Consider the following 22,069-nt stretch of genomic DNA (forward strand, 5'->3'; position numbering starts at 1 on the left):
CTGCCCTCAAATGATGTCCATACCATATCACCTTGTACTCCCTGATTTGGTGTATTCCCGTGAGCTCCTAAAGCAAGCCTACCTATTCCACGTTGCTTAATTTCTAATCTTGCTTGAACTTCTGATCTCATGCACAAGACTGCATTGCCGAACGTCAGCCCAGGAACCATGACCCCTTTCCATATTTCTCTCACAACATCATACCTATTGTAATTCCACAGTGCCCTATTTTTTATGACTGCTGCATTCCTGTTACCTTTACTCGTCACGTATATTTCGTGTTCCCTCAGATACTCGGTCCCATTGCTTATCCATACGCCCAGATATTTGTATTTATCTGTTATCTCTAGCGTGACCTCCTGTATTCTAAGCTCACTACCTTCTCTGTCATTGAAAATCATGACTGCTGATTTTTCCTTACTGAATCTAAAATCTAACCTATCTCCCTCATTACCGCAGATGTCCATCAATCTGCAAATCTTCCTTGTTGTTGGCCATTATCACTATATCATCTGCGTACATTAATGCTGGTAGTGCCTGATCAATAAGTTTTCCTTGTTTGACTAAAGAGAGGTTGAAGCCCAGTCCACTTCCCTCTAATTTTGCCTCTAATCCTTGTAGGTACATCATGAATAATAAGGGTGACAGGGTGCACCCCTGCCTAAGCCCCCGTTTTACCTCTGCAGGCTTGGATACCTGTTTTTTCCACTTTACAACTACCTTGTTACCTTTATAGATACCCTTTAAAAGATTAGTGACTACATGTTCCACGCCTAGTGTGTCCAGTATTCCCCACAATTCCTCTTGAATCACGCTATCGTACGCTCCCTTGATATCCAAAAATGCTAGCCACAGGGACCTGTGTTCCTTTTCTGCTATTTCGATGCACTGCGTCAGTGAGAACAGATTGTCTTCCAACCTCCTGTGTTTCCGAAACCCATTCTGCAGTTCCCCCAGCACCCCCTCATCCTCTATCCACGTCTGCAGTCTTTCCTTTATAATCTGCATCGCCAGCCTGTAGACCACTGATGTCACTGTTATAGGACGGTAGTTGTTTATGTCAGCTTTGTCCCCCTTTTCCTTTATAGATCATGCTCATCCTGCTAAGTTTCCATCCATCGGGAACTTCACCATCGATTATTATTGTGCTCACTGCTTCTCTCAAAGCCTGCTTAGACTTCGGACCTAATGTCTTTATCAGCCTAATTGGAATGCCATCTGGGCCTGTTGATGTACTACTAGGAACCCTTTTCTCAGCCCTTTCCCACTCTCGTTGTGAAAATGGAGCCATTGCACCACTTGATTCGTCCTTGTCTATTGTGATTCGCTCGCAGGATTTCAAGCTGGACGGTTCTGCCCTCGCGATCTCCGACTTCAGCGTAGCTCCCGCCGACTGGTTCGCCCTCCGCGGTCTCCTGAAGCCGTGCAGCTCTCGCATTGTGGCACCCCGCCCTTGGACTGCTTCGACCGGATCCCCACTTTCCTATCTCCTTTTTTTTTTCTCTCGTTGGCTGTCTTCTTCTCCTTCTATTTTCCTTCTATTCTTTTTATCCCTCCTTCCCCCCACCCCTATAAGGCACTGCGCCGTGTCGCCTGAAGGCAGACATAAATTAGGTGCCTTTTTCCTCTTCATTGTAACCACTACCACCACCACCTATTGTGGTGCATAAAGTACTTCTTTGTTGAAATTTTTCTGTCACCCTTGTTCCTATATATTCAATAGCTTCGTCTCATTCTAGCCTAGCACCTTGGGCTGTAGTTATAAAACTCTGCTCTAGGCTCGTCTCATTTGTTAGGGAGTTTAGATGGTTCCAAACAGCGCCCCCATCGGCAGCGCCACCGCGCGGCAGGAACGCGCCTTTGGGCCAGCCTCCGGAGGCCGGTCATCACACCTCCCCATTCTAGCCACCCTATCTACGTTTATTGGTTATTTGTGTTTTTGTTTGAGTTGCAAGCCTGAGCAAGCGCACTGTAGCCAGCGTTTGTCTCACGCTGTCACGAGTGCCGATGCCCGTCGTCACCAAATTCAAAACTTCGTACCGTTACTGTGTACTCTCTAGTACAAAGGACTTCAAGTACAAAGGCTGGACAACACGGTAGTTGCAGAGTGGCTCACTGCAGTTGTAGCCTAATGCGTTTCCGACCTAAAGTTTCCTTTATTCTACGCTTTTGACAAGCGTGCTTCTGACTGCGCGTGGCGATACGATCGTCCTGAACACGATGGTGTCGGCTGTGCTTCAGTGGTTGCCGGCTGTTGCCCTGTTACACGTCGTCTCGGGCGACGCGACATCGCCGACGGTCCTGCGCGAAGGCCATCTATACCTGGCCCGATCGTACAACAGCCGGAATGGGCTGGCCGTATTCTGCTACCCGGGCGAACCGGCTGGCTACCTGTCGCTCTTCAAGTCTGTCTATGTCGAGTTCAAGCTGGTGCCCGAAAGCTACACGCTCTTCGAGGGTCCCGACGAGGCGTCGGTGCGGTCGCAGTTCGAAGCGCACGTCGCCAGCTGGGTCCCGCTGCTTCCATGGAGACGCTCCACCATCTGGCTGTCGGCTTTCCGGCAGCACTGCATCGGCGTCTCGTCCGAGGACGACTACCGGTTCGAGCTGGTGGTACGCGAGGCCAACTACTGGCGCCTGCTGCAGTTCATCGCCTCGGTGCTGATGTTCTTCGGCGTGCCTTCGCTCTGCCGCAACGTGCTCGTGTTCTACGCGTGCGGCGTCGCCGTCGGCGTGATGGCCTCGTTACTCGTCGTCGTGTTCGTCGTGGGTCGTCTGTTGCCGCGTCGCTCGGCGTTCTACACGGTCCTCTGCTTCGGCTGGTCGCTGGTGCTCTACTTGCTGCAACTGATGTGGTCCAACGTCTACCAGGTAACGTGTGTGCTCGCAAATGTGACGGGTTGCGGGTGATCCTTCGAGAAAACTTCGTTATAAGGGCAAACAGCGTTGTTTGGTTGTTTGCTCTTCAGTCCAGGTGGCCGTCTTCCTTGCCATGGTTGAACCTAGGTTGAAACCCACTTTTTCTAGCGTGAAACGGACGAAGATAAAAAGATCGAGACAAAATAAGACAGAGACAATATAATAATAAGATCAGGGGTTGTGCATCCCAAAAGCATGAGAGACAGAGTTTGAGGGACGCCGTAGTGGGGGGATCTGAATATTTTAACCGTCTAGTGTTCTTTAAAGGAGACCCGACAGCATAACTTTTGTATGGCACTTTTTTGCAGTAATTTTGCGTTTTTTTCTGGTAATGTCAAAACTGAATCGTAAATGCTCTAATGCGTCACGCAATTAATGTTAGCATCGGTGAGGTCGCTCCTGAGACAATGTGCGCTCAAGATTTGGCGACGCAGAACAAGCAATTTTGAAATAGGGGAACCCATTGATGGTGAACAATGAAATGATGTGTGCGCTTTGAGCATGTCCCCCTCAGAAAAACGAAAAGCATTCCTCTTGTAAGCAGCCAAAATCACCTTGAGAGACAAGAGAGCAAGAACGGTGACAAACAACAGTCCTCACCAGAAACCAGTTGAGGTATTGTGCACGTCTCGCAGATGTTCTCTCACGTCATCAATACTTGCTTGACCCTGCAAGGTCACGCGAAGGCCCCTGTCTACGTCAAACCACAGAAATTGATTAGACCTGAATACTTGGATGAGCACATACTCTTTCTTTAAAGACAAATTAAAATATCTTACAGACAATGATTGTCAATAATAAACCCTGGGGTATGCCGGACTCTCAAACAACACAAGCATGTTGAGTTTCCGAAGTTGGTGTCAGGGGTCCGTTCCTCAGTAAGTACACGGGCCTCTATCATTTAGTTTCCACTGAAATGCCACTGCCGCAGCCAAGATTGAAACTGCAGCTTTCGGGTCAGCAGCCGGGCACCTCAACCACTGATTTACTGTGGCAGACAAGCACTGTCTGTAGTTTACTGTGCCTGTCTTTCTGTCCTTGTCTGTTTCGCTCTGAAAACTGGTTGAAGGTCATAAAACAACTCAGAGACATTGCTTTATCACTACTCCGGTGTAAGGTGACATGTTAGAGTACTCAAGCCGTGTGATTATGGGGTCTTTGATTTGTGGCACAGTTTTCAGTTTTATCCATAATGTGTACTTAGAATGGGCTTTCGGCATTTCGAAAAGGGGCAAAGAAAGAGATCGGTACCAAGATTGGAACTGGTGGACAAGATGCGAATACAGTGGAGTGCCAAGCTAACATTGCAACCATTCTATTCACTTATGCCATGTGAAGCACGTGAACGAACTGGGTAGACAACCTGGCAATGTTTCTTGTGAGCTCTTTGAATCACTGTGCCATGCTCGTTATAAGTTGTCATTACACGACAAGCATATGCTAACCACAAAAAGGGAAGTCACCGCTTTGACTCCATATAGGGCACAATGTTCTCCATACTTCCTACCGACATCCTTGCTTTCAGCTGGAGGAAAGGAAAACACACACTTAGAATGACACGAAGTTGGGCGGCTGGCAGCCATTCATTGTGGATCCTCGTCTGCACCTTCTTGGAAATTCTCACAGCTCATTCAAACACTGTCGATTGAGAGAGGTCACGTGACTTACTCCAACAGGCAGGCAAGTAGCAACATGATGCGGCTTATGGGCACAAGTGCCACGATCTGCCTGTCGCGACATTTAAAAGCCTCATGATTAGCATTATCGACACCTCAGTGTGTTGCTGTTGTCACTTAAAGGTGGATAGAATGGTTTGGAGTTACGTCGCCTACTTCGTGCACTTGCGGCGTTTGCCACCATCTCAGTGGTCCGTTGTGGCACAGGTGTTCTCTGGCGGAGCGCTTTATTGGTTCTGTTGAAATGGCGAGCGGTGACGAGAGACTGTGCGTGACAGTGTGCACCTTCTGCAGTGTGTGCGGATAGAATGCGACTCAATGCCTACATGGATACAACCAAGATAGATATGCTGTCGTTCTAATGCTGGTGCCACATCGGAGCAACCCTCCTATCGACATCAACTTTGAAACCAAGTTTACTCCATTATAAAGATGCTGCTCTGAGCTAGTGTGAAACTGGGCAAATTTTAAGAAATTTTATTTTTGTGTTGAGCTCAATTTTCACATGGTACTGGTACTGACATCGACATTAGCGTGGTCTGGCTACAGTGTCAATTGTGCTGACTTTATGCACCAGGGGCACGATGTTGTACACATATGATAGAACGAAACGTCATCGTTAAACCAGAGGGAACCAATAGGCAAAGCGCAAGCACCCCGGAAGAAAGAGTCACGTTTTGATTGTTTACCAAGGGAAATCATAAATGTTTTCAACACATTAAAAAGTAGAGAATTATTATGACTGAATATTGCCGCATTGAATATGCGGCACCAAGAGAACAATGAAGAGCACACGCAGCGGGGGAGAAAGACGAGGTTCTCACTTGATCAGTTTGCCAGTGTTCTGGTATAATTAAAGTGAGTTGTCTTGTATTCAAGTGCTGCTGTTTCTGCATTGTGACACTGGTGGATGTGCTGGGTACATGTTCGGGACACCTGACAACAGCCTCGCATATAGTCCAGAAAGACTTCCATGCATCGACACCCTTGTTCACCGCAGCCACCGCCGCCTGTTAGGCCTCAGCCCGAAGTTCGGTCCATTGCCGGAAAGCGCGACCGTGCCAGAAAGCATGACGGCACCTGGAAGCACTGGCCCCAACATGTCCAGCCCAAGCAGGACACAGGTGACTGTTTTGAACTCTCGACTTCTGGTTGACTTCCATGGAAACACATATGAGGACGCACATGACTGGTTCGAGGGATTCGAGCACACATCGAACGTTAATGGGTTGAACGCCACACAGAAATTGGGCTACGTGTATTTTCCGCTTCAAGACTGAGCCCGAACTTGGTTTACAAATCGCGTGTGGTCGTCTTGGGACAAGTTCCAGCAAAAGTTCCTCGACACGCTCGCGAGCACCGAAAGACAAGAAATCGCACAGCGTCTCCTCGAGTCACGGACTCAGAAACTAAATGAATCCGTTACGATGTTTGTCGAGGACATGGCACGGCTGTTTTGTCGAGAAGATCCCAATATGCCCGAAGCCGAAAAAGTTAGCCACCTCATGCGTGGCGTTAAAGAGCAGCTGTTCGCTGGTCTCGTGTGAAATACGCCTACAAGTGTTGATGAATTCTTTAAGGAGGCGACATCCATTGAACACGCACTGCATCTGTGCTACCGGCAGTATGACTGCCCAATCCACAGTGCACCAATCAGAGCGGCAACCACGACCACAGCAACGACACCCTACAAAGGTTCATTGCACCAACTGATACGAGAAATCGTGCAAGAAGAGGTCAAGAAGCTCATCGCGAAACTCAATGACTGCGCGATTGCCTCAGTAACAGAAGTTGTGCATCAGGAGATCAGGCAAGCGCTCTCGCTTCTTGAGCCGAACACGAGCACACCCAGGGTGCTTGTGTTCGCAGACATAGTCGTGCTATGCAGACATAGTTCGCTGACAGCCAGATAATGTACCGACACCACATCAGTACCATCAGCAACATCCGCCGACAGCACCTTGGTACTACAGAGAAACTTCGACGCCGAGGCGGCCACCACTTCGCAAAACTGACATTTGGTGTACCCCTGACCATAGGCCCCTGTGCTTTCATTGTGGGGAAGCAGGCCACATCGTTCAGTATTGCCCGTATCGCATCACAGGGTACGAAGGATTTCTTTCCACTATTCCTCGGCGCCATTTCAACGAAACGCCGGACGTAGACACTAGTGTCATAACCCCGTGGGATGTTCCTGGGTTTCGGTCGTGCTCACCCTCTCCTGGGTGTTGTTCTCTATCTCCTAAATGGAGCACTACTGACATGCCGAGGAACAGATTTCCCAGTCCACGCCGGGGAAACTAAAAGCAGCGACCTCATGGGGGAAGGTTGCGAATCGTCAAAGTGCTAAAAATCCCCCAGTACTGCCGAGGGAAGAGACTGTAATTTTCAATGATTTGATGAAATATGGGGTTGTTACTGCTAAAGTTGCAATTACGATTGACGGACATGACGCCACGGCATTGGTAGACACTGGCGCGGTCTTATCGATAATGAGAGTCTGGCAGACAAGCTCAGGAAGGTTAGAATGGAATGGACGGGACCACAGATTAGAGGAGCTGGAGGGCCGCTACTTACACTTACTACAAAGTGCACCGCAAGAATGAAGATAGGGGATGCATCCTTCGTCGCTACTTTCATTATTCTGTCCGAGTGTTGCAAACAGGCAATCTTAGGGATGGATTTCTTGCGTGAATATGGTGCCATCATCAATATACCGGACGGTGTACTGACCTTTTTAGCGAATCAAAGCGCAGCACTACACCGAAAATCCCTGCACGTCATTGACGACATGACCGTACTTCCATTATCGTGCCGCCTTGTTTCGGTCACGTGCAGCGCGCAGCATACAAGAGAAGGAATTGCTGAACAAGAATTGGCGCTTTTATTCTCTCGTGGTGTTGCAATTGCCAGAAGTATCGTCAATGTTGTGTGTGGTGAAGCGGAGGTTTTGTTGACGAATTTTACCAACGAGCGATGACTCATTATACAAGGCTCTACAGTTGCCTACTTTGACGAGATCACTGAAATCTGCGAGTGCTGTGTAGTGCAACAGGACGAACTGAAAGCCACGTCAGCCCCACTATCTATTGACGTAAGCACGGATTTATCACCAGCGCGAAGACGGCATCTAGTAGATCTTCTTCACCAGTTCAAAGACTGTTTTTTATCGACCTCGACGGTCAGTCAAACGCCACTGACGAAGCATCGGATAATAACGGAAGAGATGGCAAGGCCAATACCTCAGAACCCATACCACGTAGCACCGAAAGAGCGTGAAGCAATCCAGGAACTAGTAAACAAAATGCTCGACGATGACGTCATCCAGCCGTCAAGAAGCCCTTGGGCATCGCCGGTAGTGCTGGTTACAAAGAAAGACGGAAGCTTGCGATTTTGTGCCGACTACCGCAAGCTGAACAATATGACAAAGAAAGACGTATACCCATTACCGCGCATCGATGATTCACTCGACAGGCTGAGGTATGCACGCTACTTCTCGTCAAGGGACCTTAAAAGTAGGTATTGGCAAATTGAGGTCGATGAGCGAGATAGAGAAAAAACGGCCTTTGTAATGCCTGATTGGCTTTATGAATTTAAAGTCTTGCCCTTCGTATTGTGCTCAGCCCCCGCAACATTTCAAAGACTAATGATACCGTTCTGTCAGGCCTTGAGTGGCAGACATGTCAGGTCTATCTGTACAACGTCAGTGTTTTTTCAAAAACATTTAAGGAACACCTGAGCAAGCTGCTATCGGTATTCTGGGCAATAAGGTATGCCGGCCTGACACAGAAACCCGAGAAATGTCATTTTGGTCTCAAGGAGCTCCAACTTTTAGGCCATGTGGTGAGCCATGAAGGTGTTCGACCTAATCACGATAAGATTGCGGCCGTCAGAACATTTCCGGTGCCCACAGGTCAGAAAGCAGTCAGGCGTTTCCGTGGCCTATGCCCGTACTACCGAAGGATTATTGCCAATTTCTCACACATAGCCTCGCCGTTAACACGACTCACAAGAGAAGACATTTCGTTCATATGGGGCGACGATCAACACGCGGCATTTGACGACCTCTGAGAACGGCTGCAGACACCGACTGTACTTGCTCAATTTGATGAGGACGTGCCCACTTTGGTTCACACAGATGCTAGCAAACGTGGGTTTAAGCGCTGTACTCGTTCAGTGGCAAGACTCAGCCGAGCGGGTGATCGCATATTCTAGTAGGACGCCTTCCGGCGCCGACTCCAACTACTCCACAACGGAAAAAGAGTGTCTTGCTGTTGTATGGGTGGTTATGAAGTTTAGTTCGTACCTCTATGGTCGTTCCTTCCACGTAGTCAGCGGTCGTCATTCCCTCTGCTGGCTAACCAACTTGAAAGACCCGTCTGGTCAGCTCGCACGGTGGAGCTTACGCCTTGAAGAGTTTGATATGACGGTCGTGTACAAGTCCGGACGGCAGCACGCCGACGCCGATTGCTTATCAAGGTCAACGATAAAGCGCAACGATGACACAGAAGATGACAGCATAGCGTTTGTAGGAGTCGTCGACACCACTACGATTTCGTGCAAGCAGAAGGAAGACAGCAAGTTGCTTCCCCTTATTGAATTTTTGAATGGCCAGACAACAACCGTCCCTAGAAGATTTGCAAGGAGCCTGCCGTCATTCTGCTTACATAGTGGTGTTCTCTATAAGAAGAACTCTTCTCCCAGAGGAAGCACCCACCTACTTGTCATCCCGACGTCAATCTGTGAGGAGATACTTAGTGCTTGTCATGATAAGCCAACGTCCGGTCATCTCAGATACACACGCACATTGGCCAGAATCCAACAGAAATACTACGGGCCAAGACTTCCAGCTATTGTGAAAAATTACGTGTGCACATGCCTCGATTGCCAACAACGAAAATCGCCACCATTAAAACCAGCTCGACTATTACAACCTATTCAAGTGCCCACGGTATCTTTTGCCCAAATCGGGACGGATCTCCTCGGACCATATCTGACTTCCATGCTGGCAACAAGTGGGTAATAGTCGCCACTGATTACCTTACGTGCTACGCGGGAACAAAGGCTTTGTCAAGTGGCGCCGTCATTCAAACCGCACGATTCTTCATAGAAAATATCATCCTGAGGCACGGTGCTCCGACAATCATAATAACGGATCGAGGTACCACTTTCACGGCCGCTCTTTTGCAGACAGTGCTTGTGCTCAGTGGAACTGCCCATCGGAAAACCACTTATTATCACCCACAAACGACCGGCTTAACAGAACGCCTCAGCAAGACTATTGCCGACACGTTGAGTATGTACATTGACATGGATCACAAGAACTGGGACGACATTCTACCGTACATCTCGTTCATCTATAATACAGCGCAGCAAGAAACTACATGAAGAACGCCGCTCAGTCTCCCTCATGGCCGTGAAGTGACGACGATGCTTGACGCCATGTTACTGCACGACTGCAATGACATCGATTTGCACGCTGCATCTTTTACCCAACGAGCAGAAGAAGCGAGGCAGCTTGCACGCGTCCAAATCACCCAGCAGCAAAATTACAATGCCCAACGTTATTATCTGCGACACCGACACGCCGTCTATTGCCCCGGCGAGAAAGTGTGGGTATAGAGTCCTATCCGCCGCCGGCGACTGTCTGAAAAATTGCTGAAAAGGTATTTTGGCCCCTACACAGCTGTACAACGCCTGAGTGATGTTAATTATGTAGTCGTTCCTGACAGCCCCTCGACAACTCGCCAGCAAAAACCAGAAACCATGCATGTTGTGCGAATGGAGCCCTATTGTTCGGACTGATTTGCACCATACATCTACTGCACTGTCTTTTGTAGAAGAGCATCGGGACGCTGCTCTCTGGAGAGGGGCAAATGCCGCATTGAATATGCAGCACCAAGAGAACAACGAAGAGCACGCGTAGCGGGAGAGAAAGACGAGGTTCTCATCCGATCAGTTTGCTAGTGTTCTGGTATAATTAAAGTGAGTTGTCCTGTATGCAACTGCTGCTGTTTCTGCGTTGTGACAATATTGCTACATGCATGTATATTGATATTCTAGGGGGCGACGCGCGTGTGTGCCTGACGAGGAAGACGAAGGGTTGTCTCTGCTCGATCGCTGGTGAACCGGTCACGCCATTACTGCTGGTTTTGAATACATCTCATCCCCAGCCTCGTCGATACAGCGTCTCTTCTTTTCCGTGACATATTTGGTGGAGGTGGAACGTTCCTCGTCTTCACCACTGCAGCGGCCGCACCGTTCAGTCTCCGGCCATGGCTACCAATGACAACAACCCGTCAGCGTCTCCATCTGTAGCTCCAGCCCCGACATACCTGACGATGCCCTACCCCCATGATCCGGTACATTCTCCGCACAACCTGGCTTGACGTTGACTACTGGCTCCGTATGTACAAGCGTGTTAGCCAGACACACCAATGGGACCCTACCACGACGCTCGCCAACGTAATGTTTTACTTGGACGGCACCCCACGGGTCTGGTTCGACGCCCATGAGACCGAGTTCGCAAACTGGGATACCTTCAAAGAGAGACTACGCGACATCTTTGGGGACCCATCCGGTCGCCAAATGGAGGCGCGAAAAGAACTCGCCACTTGTGTGCAGTCCCCAACTGAGCCGTATGTCTCCTACATACAGGACGTGCTCACGTTGTGCTGAAAAGTGGACGAGCAAATGGTAGAAAGTGACAAGGTGGGCCACATACTCAAGGGCATCGGGGATGACGCCTTCTACTTGCTCGTCTACACCAACGTCACGACCATAGATATGATTATCAAGGAATGCTGCTGCTTCGAAATGGCGAAAAACCGCCGTTTTCTGCCTCAATTTACGCGGCTACCAAACACGGCTGTTACATCCACCTGCACCGATCTCAGTGCCGTACCACCCATGCAGGACAGCGTGACACGAATAGTTCGACGGGAAATTGAGGAGTCATGTCCGGCACCATTCCCTCCACATCCGCTCGACCATGGCGCTGCACAAGCGCCTCCGGCAGTCTGCGTTATTCAAGCCGTTGTGAGGCAGGAAACTACAAAGCTCGGTTTTCCTGTGGCCTGCTCTGTCTCCCAACCCGTCTCCAGACCAATGACAACAAATGCACCATGCCATGACTCACATTTTCTTCCACGATCCCGCAATTTGGCGGAATGGAGAACTGCAGACGACAAACCGATCTGCTTCCGCTGGCACCGAGTTGGCCATATCTCCCGCTACTGCCACAGCACTTGGACACCCTCGAACTGGAGCCTATTTTCCTCTTCTCACCCATACGAGGACTCCCGTCGATATTCACCCAGTCGTGTGTAGCCTTCTTCCGACGTCCCCAACAGCCGCACCACCGCTCGTTCGCCGTCACCTCAACGCCGCCGTTCCCCATCGCCCCAACCACGCCGCTATCAATCGCCGGTCAACTATGGATCCTCTCGGACAGAAAACTAGATCATGTAGCTCCGAAAGGCAGTGCTGCATCACTTGCGACTGATCTGAATCCTCCGTTGACGCTCCCCACTAATACGAACTTGATTGAGATGTATGTGGACGGTATTTCTTTGACGGCGTTAGTTGATACCGGAGCCCAAGTGTCCATAATGAGTGCTCATCTGTGTCGCCTGCTCAAAAGAGTCCTCATGCCTGCAGCAACTAAAGCCCTCCGTGTCACTGATGGTGGAACTGTGGCCATCACTGGAATGTATACCACTCGTGTTAGTATTGCCGGTCGCCATGTCCCCGTTTTATTTACGGTGCTTGAAAATTGCCCTCATGACCTAATTTTTGGCACGGACTTCTTTTCGACGCATTCTGCCCTCATAAATTGTGCCGCCGGTACTCTCTGCCTAGAACTTCCTCTTTTCCCGGATCCTCACCCTGAACTCCGGAACAGCCTGTGCACCTCTGACTTCTTCCGTATACTGCCTAAAGCTCTCACATTCGTTGAATTGGCAACACCTTCTCCAGTGCTCGACGGTGATTATATCGTGACGCCGATTACTGATGTTCTCCTGGCGCGTGACATTACTGTACCACACTACGTTGTAACCATGGCTTCTAATCAAACGTATTTACCTGTTATCGATTTCAGTTTCATAAAACAAGTGTTACCCCAAGGAATTTCGGTCACCACGCTAAGACCCTTAATTGACGACCACGTCACCTCCTTTACGGCAGACGTATGTCCCGAGCACCCTTATCACTCGCAGGATGCCACGTGCCTCGATGCGACCTTATGCTCCATGATCGCCCCGGACCTCAAACCTGAGAAGTCAGCCGCACTATGCCGCCTTCTGGCTTCATACCGCAACATATTCCACATTGACAGCCGTCCACTCGGCCAGACTTCACTCGTCAAGCACCGCATTAACACAGGTGATTCCCATCCCATTCATCGGCGACCGTACCGGGTATCTGCCACTGAGCGTAAGATAATTCAACAAGAAGTCACCAAGATGTTAGCCCAAGATGTTAGCCAAAGGAATTATTGAACCTTCTTCGAGCCCTTGGGCGTCCCTCATTGTGCTCGTTAAAAAGAAAGATGGCACGTGGCGCTTCTGCGTGGATTACCGTCATTTGAATAGAATCACGAAAAAGGACGTTTACCCTTTACCCCGCATCGATAACGCTCTCGATTGTCTCCACGGCGCCTGATACTTTTCTACAATAGACCTACGTTCCGCCTACTGGCAGACTGCTGTCGATGAAAAAGACCAAGAGAAGACTGCATTTGTAACTCCAGACGGCCTATATCAGTTCAAGGTTATGCCGTTTGGGCTATGCAACGCCCCAGCCACGTTCGAGCGCATGATGGACTCTCTGCTACAAGGGTTCAAATGGTCAATATGTCTTTGTTATCTTGACGATGTCGTTGTATATTCCCCAACATTTGAGACCCACCTTCAGCGTTTGTCAGCTATTCTCGACATATTCCGCACTGCGGGCCTTCAATTAAACTCTTCGAAGTGCCACTTCGCCGGCAAATTACAGTGTTGCGCCACCTTGTCAACGCCTCTGGTGTGGAGCCAGACCCCGAGAAAGTTCGTGCAGTCACCGGTTTTCCTGTATCCCAGTCAGCCAAAGATGTCCGGAGTTTTGTAGGACTTTGCTCCTATCTTAGAAGGTTTGTGAAAGATTTCGCAACCATCGCTCGGCACCTCACAGAGCTTCTGAAGAAAGACGTCACATTTACGTGAGGTACCGACCAAGCTGCTGCTTTTTCTCACCTAATCACGCTACTGACGACTCCACACATATTGGCTCACTTTGACCCATTCGCTCCGACAGAAGTCTGAACCGATGCTAGTGGTCACGGAATCGGAGCCGTCTTAGCTTAACGCCAACGGGGACACGACCGAGTTGCCGCCTACGCTAGCCGCCTCCTCACAGCTGCTGAGCGCAACTATTCCATTACAGAGCGTGAATGTCTTGCTCTTGTTTGGGCAGTCTCAAAGTTCCGCCCATATTTATATGGCACTAATTTCTCAGTGATAACTGACCATCAAGCGCTATGTTGGCTTACGTCACTGAAGGATCCTACTGGCCGGCTCAGGCGCTGGGCTCTGCGACTGCAAGAGTATACCTACACGGTGACGTACAAGTCGAGGCGCCTACATCAGGACGCAGACTGCCTGTCCCGCTACCCGGTTGCTGAGTCGAGCACTATGCCTGACGCCGACACCGAGCCTTGCATCTTTTCCCTTTCACAAATGACATGCATCGGTGACGAGCAGCGCCATGATGCGACTCCTTGCGTACTATAATTGAGCGCCTTGAATCACTATCTTCTAATCAGTCCAATCGCTCATTCGTGCTCCACGATGGTGTTTTATACCGCCAAAGTTTTGAGCCGGATGGACCGGCCGTGCTGCTTGTCATTCTGAAACACCTTCGCTCGGAAGTTCTACATGATTTTCATGACCTTCCGACTGCTGGTCACCTTGGTGTGTCACGCACTTACGACTGAATACGCCGACGCTTCTACTGGCCAGGGCTTGCACGCTCAGTCAGAAGATACGTTGCAGCATGTGAGAAATGTCAGCGTCGCAAAACACCATCGACACTTCCCGCCGGACGCCTTCAACCACTCGATATTCCGTCAGAACCGTTCTTGCACGTTGGCTTGGACCTTCTTGGCCCTTTCCCCTCGTCTTCCTCGGGTAACAAGTGGATAGCCGTGGCCACCGACTACGCCATGCGTTATGCCATCACACGAGCTCTTCCAATAAACTGCGCCACAGATGTCGCCGACTTCCTCCTCAAGGACGTGATTTTGCAACACGGAGCCCCACGGCAGCTGCTTACAGACCGTGGCCGCACCTTTTTGTCGAAGGTCATAGCCGACATCTTGCAGCCTTGTAAAATGAGACACAAGCTGACTACGTCATACCACCCGCCAACCAATGGACTCACGGAGCGTCTAAATCGAACTCTTACAGACATGCTCGCTAAGTATGTTTCTACCAACCACACCGACTGGGATCTCGCGTTTCCATACATCACATTTGCCTACAATGCTTCGCACCATGACACTGCCGGTTACTCTCCATTTTTTGTGCTGTTTGGCCGAGTACCAACATTGCTTCTAGACACCGTCATACCGTCCCCTGGAGTACTGACCAGTGAATATGCCATGGACGCTATCACTCGGACCGCTCACGCACGAGAAATCACCTGTACTCGCCTTCTGACCTCTCAAGAGAAGCAACGACCCTTCCCAGTTCTTTGGTCCTGCTCTGGTCTCCGACCCGTCAAGTTGGCTTGTAAGAAAAACTGCTTACTCGCTACACAGGTCCATACCGAGTCCTTCGTGTGGTTACTCTTGTAACATATGAAATTGGTCCTGCCACCCCGTCGCCTTCACATGCTCAACAGGCTACCGATATTGTACATGTTGCAGCGGCGTTTGTGCCGCCGGGGGTTATGCTACATGCATGTATATTGATATTCTAGGGGGCGACGTGCGTGTGTGCCTGACGAGGAAGACGAAGAACTGTCTCCGTTCGATCGCTGGTGAACCGGTCACGCCATTACCGCTAGTTTTGAATACATCTCATCCCTAGCCTCGTCGATACGGCGTCTCTTCTTTTCCGTAACAATATCAATATTTGGAGCATTGTTTTTCAAAACTTGGTAATGAAGAGTGCTATGGCTTTGACAGTTAATTTGTGTTGATGCCTTGACTAGACACTTTATGGTGTCGCAATTTCACGATACATTAGGTGGGAGCACCGGTTGTTATTTTTGAAAAATATTTGGGCAGGATTAAATTAAACCAGATAAAAAGCAGGCTAATTCAACTGTGGGGCCCAAGTTAGGCTAATTCAACTGTGGGGCCCAAGTTCATACGTTTCTATTCAACACAAGTCATTTGGAGACCGTTATATATTACTCTTTTTTAGATGTATTGGTGTGTCCATCCACTCTGTACCCAGTCCTCACCTAGCAGATGACAAAATGTTGGACAGCACAGCCTTTAACTGCTGTTCTTGCATTTGACCATGAGACGAGACTAGACCAATCCTGTGCTACATGATACAATGTTCTATCACAGAATGTGTACAACATTTCACACCTGCATGGCTAGTTGCAATGACGTCGAGTACCAAACGTACAATATGGCAATTTTCATGTCACCAAAAAACATAAAAAATGGCCTTTGTGTGTCACCAACGTAGTCATGGAAACATCACGATATCTTGCACAAGCACGTGACAGGGAAGTTCATGCGGTGTTATGATGTCAGAGTACAGTAGAAATAGAAACATGCAAGCAGTCTTTCTTTGTAAGGGAGCACTCATTTTCGAGCCTCTTGAGGACTCGGTCTTTTGTTTGATGTAAGAAAACTACTGAATATTTTCATGTCACTGTCATTTTAAAACAAGTAGACTATCATGTCGGACAAGTTTCATCATGTCTGATGAGTTTTAAAGCTTATTTACCACAGTCATGTGACCAACTCAAAACTGTCACTTTTTTCGTAGATGGGGGGGGGGGGGGGCATAGTGAGCTGGCAACTGTGCTGTGAATGAATTTTGAAGATGTTCAGTAAGTAGGGCCAGGTCATCCAGCAGCAAGTCTTTATGCAAAACAGGCATCGATTTACATCATAGCACAGCATTCCTATACGCACCATCCCCAACTTCTTACAGTAGAAAAAAAAAAGCACAAGGTGAGGGGGTGATACTTTGACAGAGCTATATGAGGTGACATGCGGCTGGGCAAACTGAAATATTGAGACCAAGTACTGAGTATTTGTGGCAAACTATGTCATGGCTTGATTACCCGTTGCTTTTGTTAATCTGTGGGCTATTTACGAAATCTCATTAGTCCATAAGTTGTATATTGGGGCAATGCTGCTGTACAAAGGCTCAGGCCTCGGTGACTAAGAAAATTGTTTAGCATGCAAAATTTGAAAAAGGAAGCTGCTTTACAATTGCTTAAATGGAAAACTGAGGAATAAATCATTTAACAAAAGCTATCATTTTTCATAAGCTTTGTTCTTGGAAATTGGGAATGTGAGACTATGATTGAGGTGTTCCTTTCTGCCAATTTTATCTGCACCTTATGCTTGGAAAGAATATTCTGAACTTATTATTGGCACTCTGTTATTTTCTGGTTTTCACAGCAAGTTAATGATTTAGATCACTCACTATAACATTTTGTACTCTTCGTACCCGATTTTTCAAAATGAGAACCTGCGTTCATTTTCACCCCTCGTGATGTCCATATTGCACCCAACAACGAGTGGTGAAGAGCCGATCTCTTTGCTGCAGGACAAATGCACGAGCCATGGGAAGCAATTAACGAGCCTCCTTTGGTACCTAGCTCCATAAGGTAACCTTAGTGTGACATCTCAGCGACCATATTTTGTACATCAGCTACTGCAAGAAGCTTAGATAAAGGCACTTTGGCCTTGGGGTTCTTACTAGAGAAACATCTTAATTCCGCCAAGTATCATACTGAACGATAAAGAACCTAAAGTGTAGGCGACTTGGATATTAAGCTTGTTGGTATTATACAATGATTCTATGTACCACTAATGCACGTTGGTGAAAGACAACACCAGGTGAGATAAATGATGATGATGATTACAATTATTTGTATGTACATATGAAGATGATGAACTACACGGTCATTGCCCACAGTATAGTTTGAAAACTTGTTAGGAGGAGCACTAAATCCGACAAGAAGAGACAGTATACAGTTAGTCTTGCTGTATAACTTGAGCAAGTGTTAAACAGAATAACGCAGAACATAAAATGCAGTTTTACTATGAAATTCAAGCAATTGTAAAGGTGTGTTGCTGTTTTATGGTGGGAAAGAAAGAAAGTAAGTCCATAAAATTAACACATTTTTTGAACCCACAATATTTGACAATTGACAAATTTAGCTGAGTAGTTAACTATGTTAATAAAAGCGTGTTTTAATAATTTGCTTGCCCCGCCGCGGTGGTCTAGTGGCTAAGGTACTCGGCTGCTGACCCGCAGGTCGCGGGTTCGAATCCCGGCTGCGGCGGCTGCATTTCTGATGGAGGCGGAAATGTTGTAGGCCCGTGTGCTCAGATTTGGGTGCACGTTAAAGAACCCCAGGTGGTCGAAATTTCCGCAGCCCTCCACTACGGCGTCTCTCATAATCATATGGTGGTTTTGGGACGTTAAACCCCACAAATCAAATCAATAAATAATTTGCTTGTAGGGAAGTTCAGTGTAATTGCTGTTATGCATGTAATTCCTCCCCTGCCTTGGTGCCAGGCCAACCAAATTGATTGTGGCCTTGCATATACTTGGTTCTCTATTTCTGTGTAGCCCAGCTAACTGCTCATTTCTCTAATAAGCTGTAATGTGCTGGTGAAAAATTTTAAACTGGCATTGCTCTTTTGAGAACCTGCAAAAGCTGATCATACGCAGCATTATTAGTTCCACAGTGTTCTGAAGTCTGAACTACTGTCGACATTTTCTTGCGGCTGATGCAGGTTCTGGCCGGCTACAGGAATGTGCTGGCCGGCTACATCGCCTTCACGGCACTACTGAGCTTTGCTGTCTGCTACCGTGTAGGGCCACCGACAAATCCTCGGACTCTGGATTTGATTCAGTGGTCACTGCAGCTGGCAGCGCTGGTCGGAGTTATCACGTCGTCCGAGCTCCACGAGCCAACATGTGCCACAGCACTTGCCATGCTGGTGGCTTACAACCTTCCTGCTAAGTGGACAGCCAAACTGAGGACATGGTGGCGGACACGCGTGTGCCGGCCAAAGGTGAAGCTCCTCACAGAGGAGGAATACATCTTGCAGGGTGACGTAGAAACTAGAAAGGCCCTAGACGCTCTGCGAGAGTTCTGCGGCAGCCCGAACTGCAAGACGTGGCAGGTGGTGACCCGCCTGAAGGACCCTGTGCGGTTCGCCAAGTTCGTTCAGGGACAGTCGCACCTCGCGGATGAGGAAGTGCTCCAGTATGAAGTCGATTCATCGGACAGGCCGCCTAGTGACAGGGAGCACCAGCTGACAGAGGAAAGTGACAGTGAGCAGCCATCGTTTACGGAGCTTGTAGAGTAGGTCAGTGACCCTTCTGTACAATCTGAACCTTTGCATATGAAATGGGTGTAGCAAACTGAAACTTTGCCAACACCTAGGATGGCTGGTGGTAAACATGTGCAGCTGAGGCTGTGAAATTTTATTTTAATCTTTTGGGTTTTACAATCCCATGAGGATTCTGCCAGCTTTTGGCTGGTGACTCATTCGAGAATTTCTGTTGCACGAGGACAGTCACGTATCGTGAAAGATAGGTCTTCCGCTCTGGCCTGGGTTTTTCAGACCATCTGCCCAATGGGGAGAGCTACCTAATGCTGTGGAAACTTGATGACTGAAATACCACTTGTATAAAATACAGTTCAGGGAAGCTGCACTTGGTCCTCACTGGAACAGAATCACTGCCAAGTGTGATTGACATGGATGTTTCTAGTTGAATTATAACTGTGCATTTGTAGCATAGATCTACCTCTTTGTTAGTTAGCAGCTAGCCAACCTAGATAATGTTTAAATGGTCGAAATTTTGTAATTGTTGAAGACTTTGCAAGTTGGCGAAGATGGTTTTGGCACGGGAAATCCCACATATTAAGTTTGTAAAGATTCCATGTCGAATCATATAGCATTTTTCCGACCATCACGAATGTGACTGAAAAAATTTGCACATGTTTCTCGAAGTCCAAAACTCGCCCTGCTTGATATACGTAAGTAATTAATTTTACACTTAGATCACTTCATTACACTGCCGCAAATACCATTTTATGAGTGCACTCCAACAACGTCTTTTGAAAAAAATTGTTGTTTGATGCCCTCTAGCTCAGTTGGTGCAAAATTACAGACTCTTGTAAATAGACAGGAAAGTTTTTGGCAACAGAAATAAACCAGCTGGGTGAGTTTCAAACTTCAAGAAACAGGTGAAAATTTTTTCACTCATATTCATGATGATTGAAAAAAACGCTGGATGATTTGGCATGGAATGGCCCACAACTAAGTGTTGTGTGGGCAGGGGTGCTGGTGCTACAGGGTCGTGTGTTGTCTGATGATGGGGTCAGGTGATAGGCTCTCATCACGTTTTTGTATGCTCAATGTTGTCACTGAAACCCTTATCTCAGTGATGTTGTCATTCCTTTCATAGCTGTTGTTACCCCTTAAAGAAGCGCAATGTACAGTGGAGAAATGCCTGTGCCCCGCAAGACCCACTCAGCTCTGTGACAGCTGGACCAAAGTTTGCTTGGCTTGTAGGGCTGGTTGCAAGAACTGTCACAGGTTTCATGCTGAGTGTCACAAAGGTGCCCTTTTCGTAACGGTTCGCATGCAGCGATGTAAAGTCCAATGTGGGTGGTGTTGCCAGCATGCTGGCTCACCTTTTTCAAAGTTGATGGCCATGAGCCATGGACATGACAGGCTCAACTTAGTGCTGCATTTACAGAAGCATAAATGGACAAAGGGTGTCACCTGTGTTCTGTAGAGTAAGTGGGATAGGCAGTTTCTTGCTCACATTTTCATAGTTTGTTGGTGCCTGCACTTATCCCAGGCCAAGGGTGGCATTGCCACTGTGACTGAAATTATTTCACATTTTTGACCAAAGAGACCTTAGATTTGTTTTTTGTATTCAGGTAGTGCATTTTCTTCCCTAGAACCACTGATGTGTTCTTGTGACAATACTTCGACTAACATGTGTGATTATGAACAATTTGCAACAGGGAACAGCATACAAGGGACACCTTGTTAGCAACTTCCATGGTGGCTCCACCCTTGCCCTGAAACAATAATACAGTTGCGAAAAATCTCTCTCAAAAAGAAAGATTATGTTGTCTGTACTAAAATATACACGTGTCATTGTTTATTACTACCTACTGACAAGGTGTTCGCTTTCATATTTATCTGCCACCTGTGTGCATAACACCTGTGGGAAAGAAATCTGCTCTTTTACACCTTCTAGAGCTGACATTCTATTGACCTTTCAGCATGAGCTACAAGGGTCATCTCGTCCTGTTTCAATAAACTACTTTTACTTTGCATTTGTGGATCTGTGTATGTGTGCCCACATTTATGATGCGGCCACCTGTGTCAAGCTCGTAAACATTCAACAGCTCTCACGTACCTAGCGAATCGATTTTATTTATTTATTTATTTAATACATACTGCGGACACAAGGGCCATGCAGGGTAGGCAAAGCACAATCCAAAAGTAAAACAATAAAAGTTATGCAAAGCATGTGGAAGGAAGGTGACGGCATCATAATTTTTTTATTGTGTGAAACATTACAAAATGACACTAACGATAAGTACAAATGTTGTATGCAGAGACGTACACTGAACAGTTGCATAACAATGACAACAGCAGCTTCAGAAGCAGCAACTATCAGCTTACACCAGAAGCGTAAGCTGATATGTTGCATTGCGCCTGTGCTTATCAGGAAGGTAGCCCTAGACACGGCTCCAAGTTTCAGGCTTACTCAAGTTTCAAGCTTATTTCAGTCATTATTACAGAAAAAGGAACATTTTACAAAGTAGATATACAGGAGGGTGCGGGGGGAGGAAGCCTTGGACGTTTTCAACAATTTTGTGTTCAGCGGAGAAGAAAACAAGGAGGATTTCAGCACCGTAGTTGCCAAATTCGAAGATTACTGCCTGGAGCAGCAAAATGAAATACACGAGCGATACGTGTTCCTTTCCCGCAGTCAAGGTGAGGCAGAGCCCTTTGAGCAGTTTCTACGCGAGCTTAAAAAACAAGCGCAGCGCTGCAACTTTGGGACCATGGCAGATGACACGATGCGAGACCAAATTGTTTTTGGAACAAACTCGCCAAGGCTTCGAGAAAAGATGCTCAGGGACAAAAAATCGACCTTCGAAAAAGTAATCATCCTTTGCAAGGCGGCGGAAACATTAGCTCATCAAAATGAATTTTGGCACAAAACACAGGAAGAATTTGATATGAA

General features: G+C 47.8%; 1 protein-coding gene and 1 pseudogene across 1 annotated transcript; both read left to right on the forward strand.

Moving 5' to 3' along the window:
* Positions 1–22,069, forward strand: part of LOC119163075 (uncharacterized) — a 392,637-nt pseudogene that overhangs the window by 256,829 nt on the left and 113,739 nt on the right.
* LOC119163072 (nuclear envelope integral membrane protein) lies at positions 1,868–21,149 on the forward strand. Its single transcript, XM_037415006.2, has 2 exons — positions 1,868–2,871; positions 18,580–21,149. Exons 1-2 carry the CDS (start codon positions 2,221–2,223, stop codon positions 19,156–19,158), a joined length of 1,230 nt encoding a protein of 409 aa, XP_037270903.1. The 5' UTR covers positions 1,868–2,220; the 3' UTR covers positions 19,159–21,149.

This window comes from Rhipicephalus microplus, chromosome 9, assembly GCF_043290135.1.
Source record: "Rhipicephalus microplus isolate Deutch F79 chromosome 9, USDA_Rmic, whole genome shotgun sequence".
Classification (NCBI taxonomy): domain Eukaryota; kingdom Metazoa; phylum Arthropoda; class Arachnida; order Ixodida; family Ixodidae; genus Rhipicephalus; species Rhipicephalus microplus.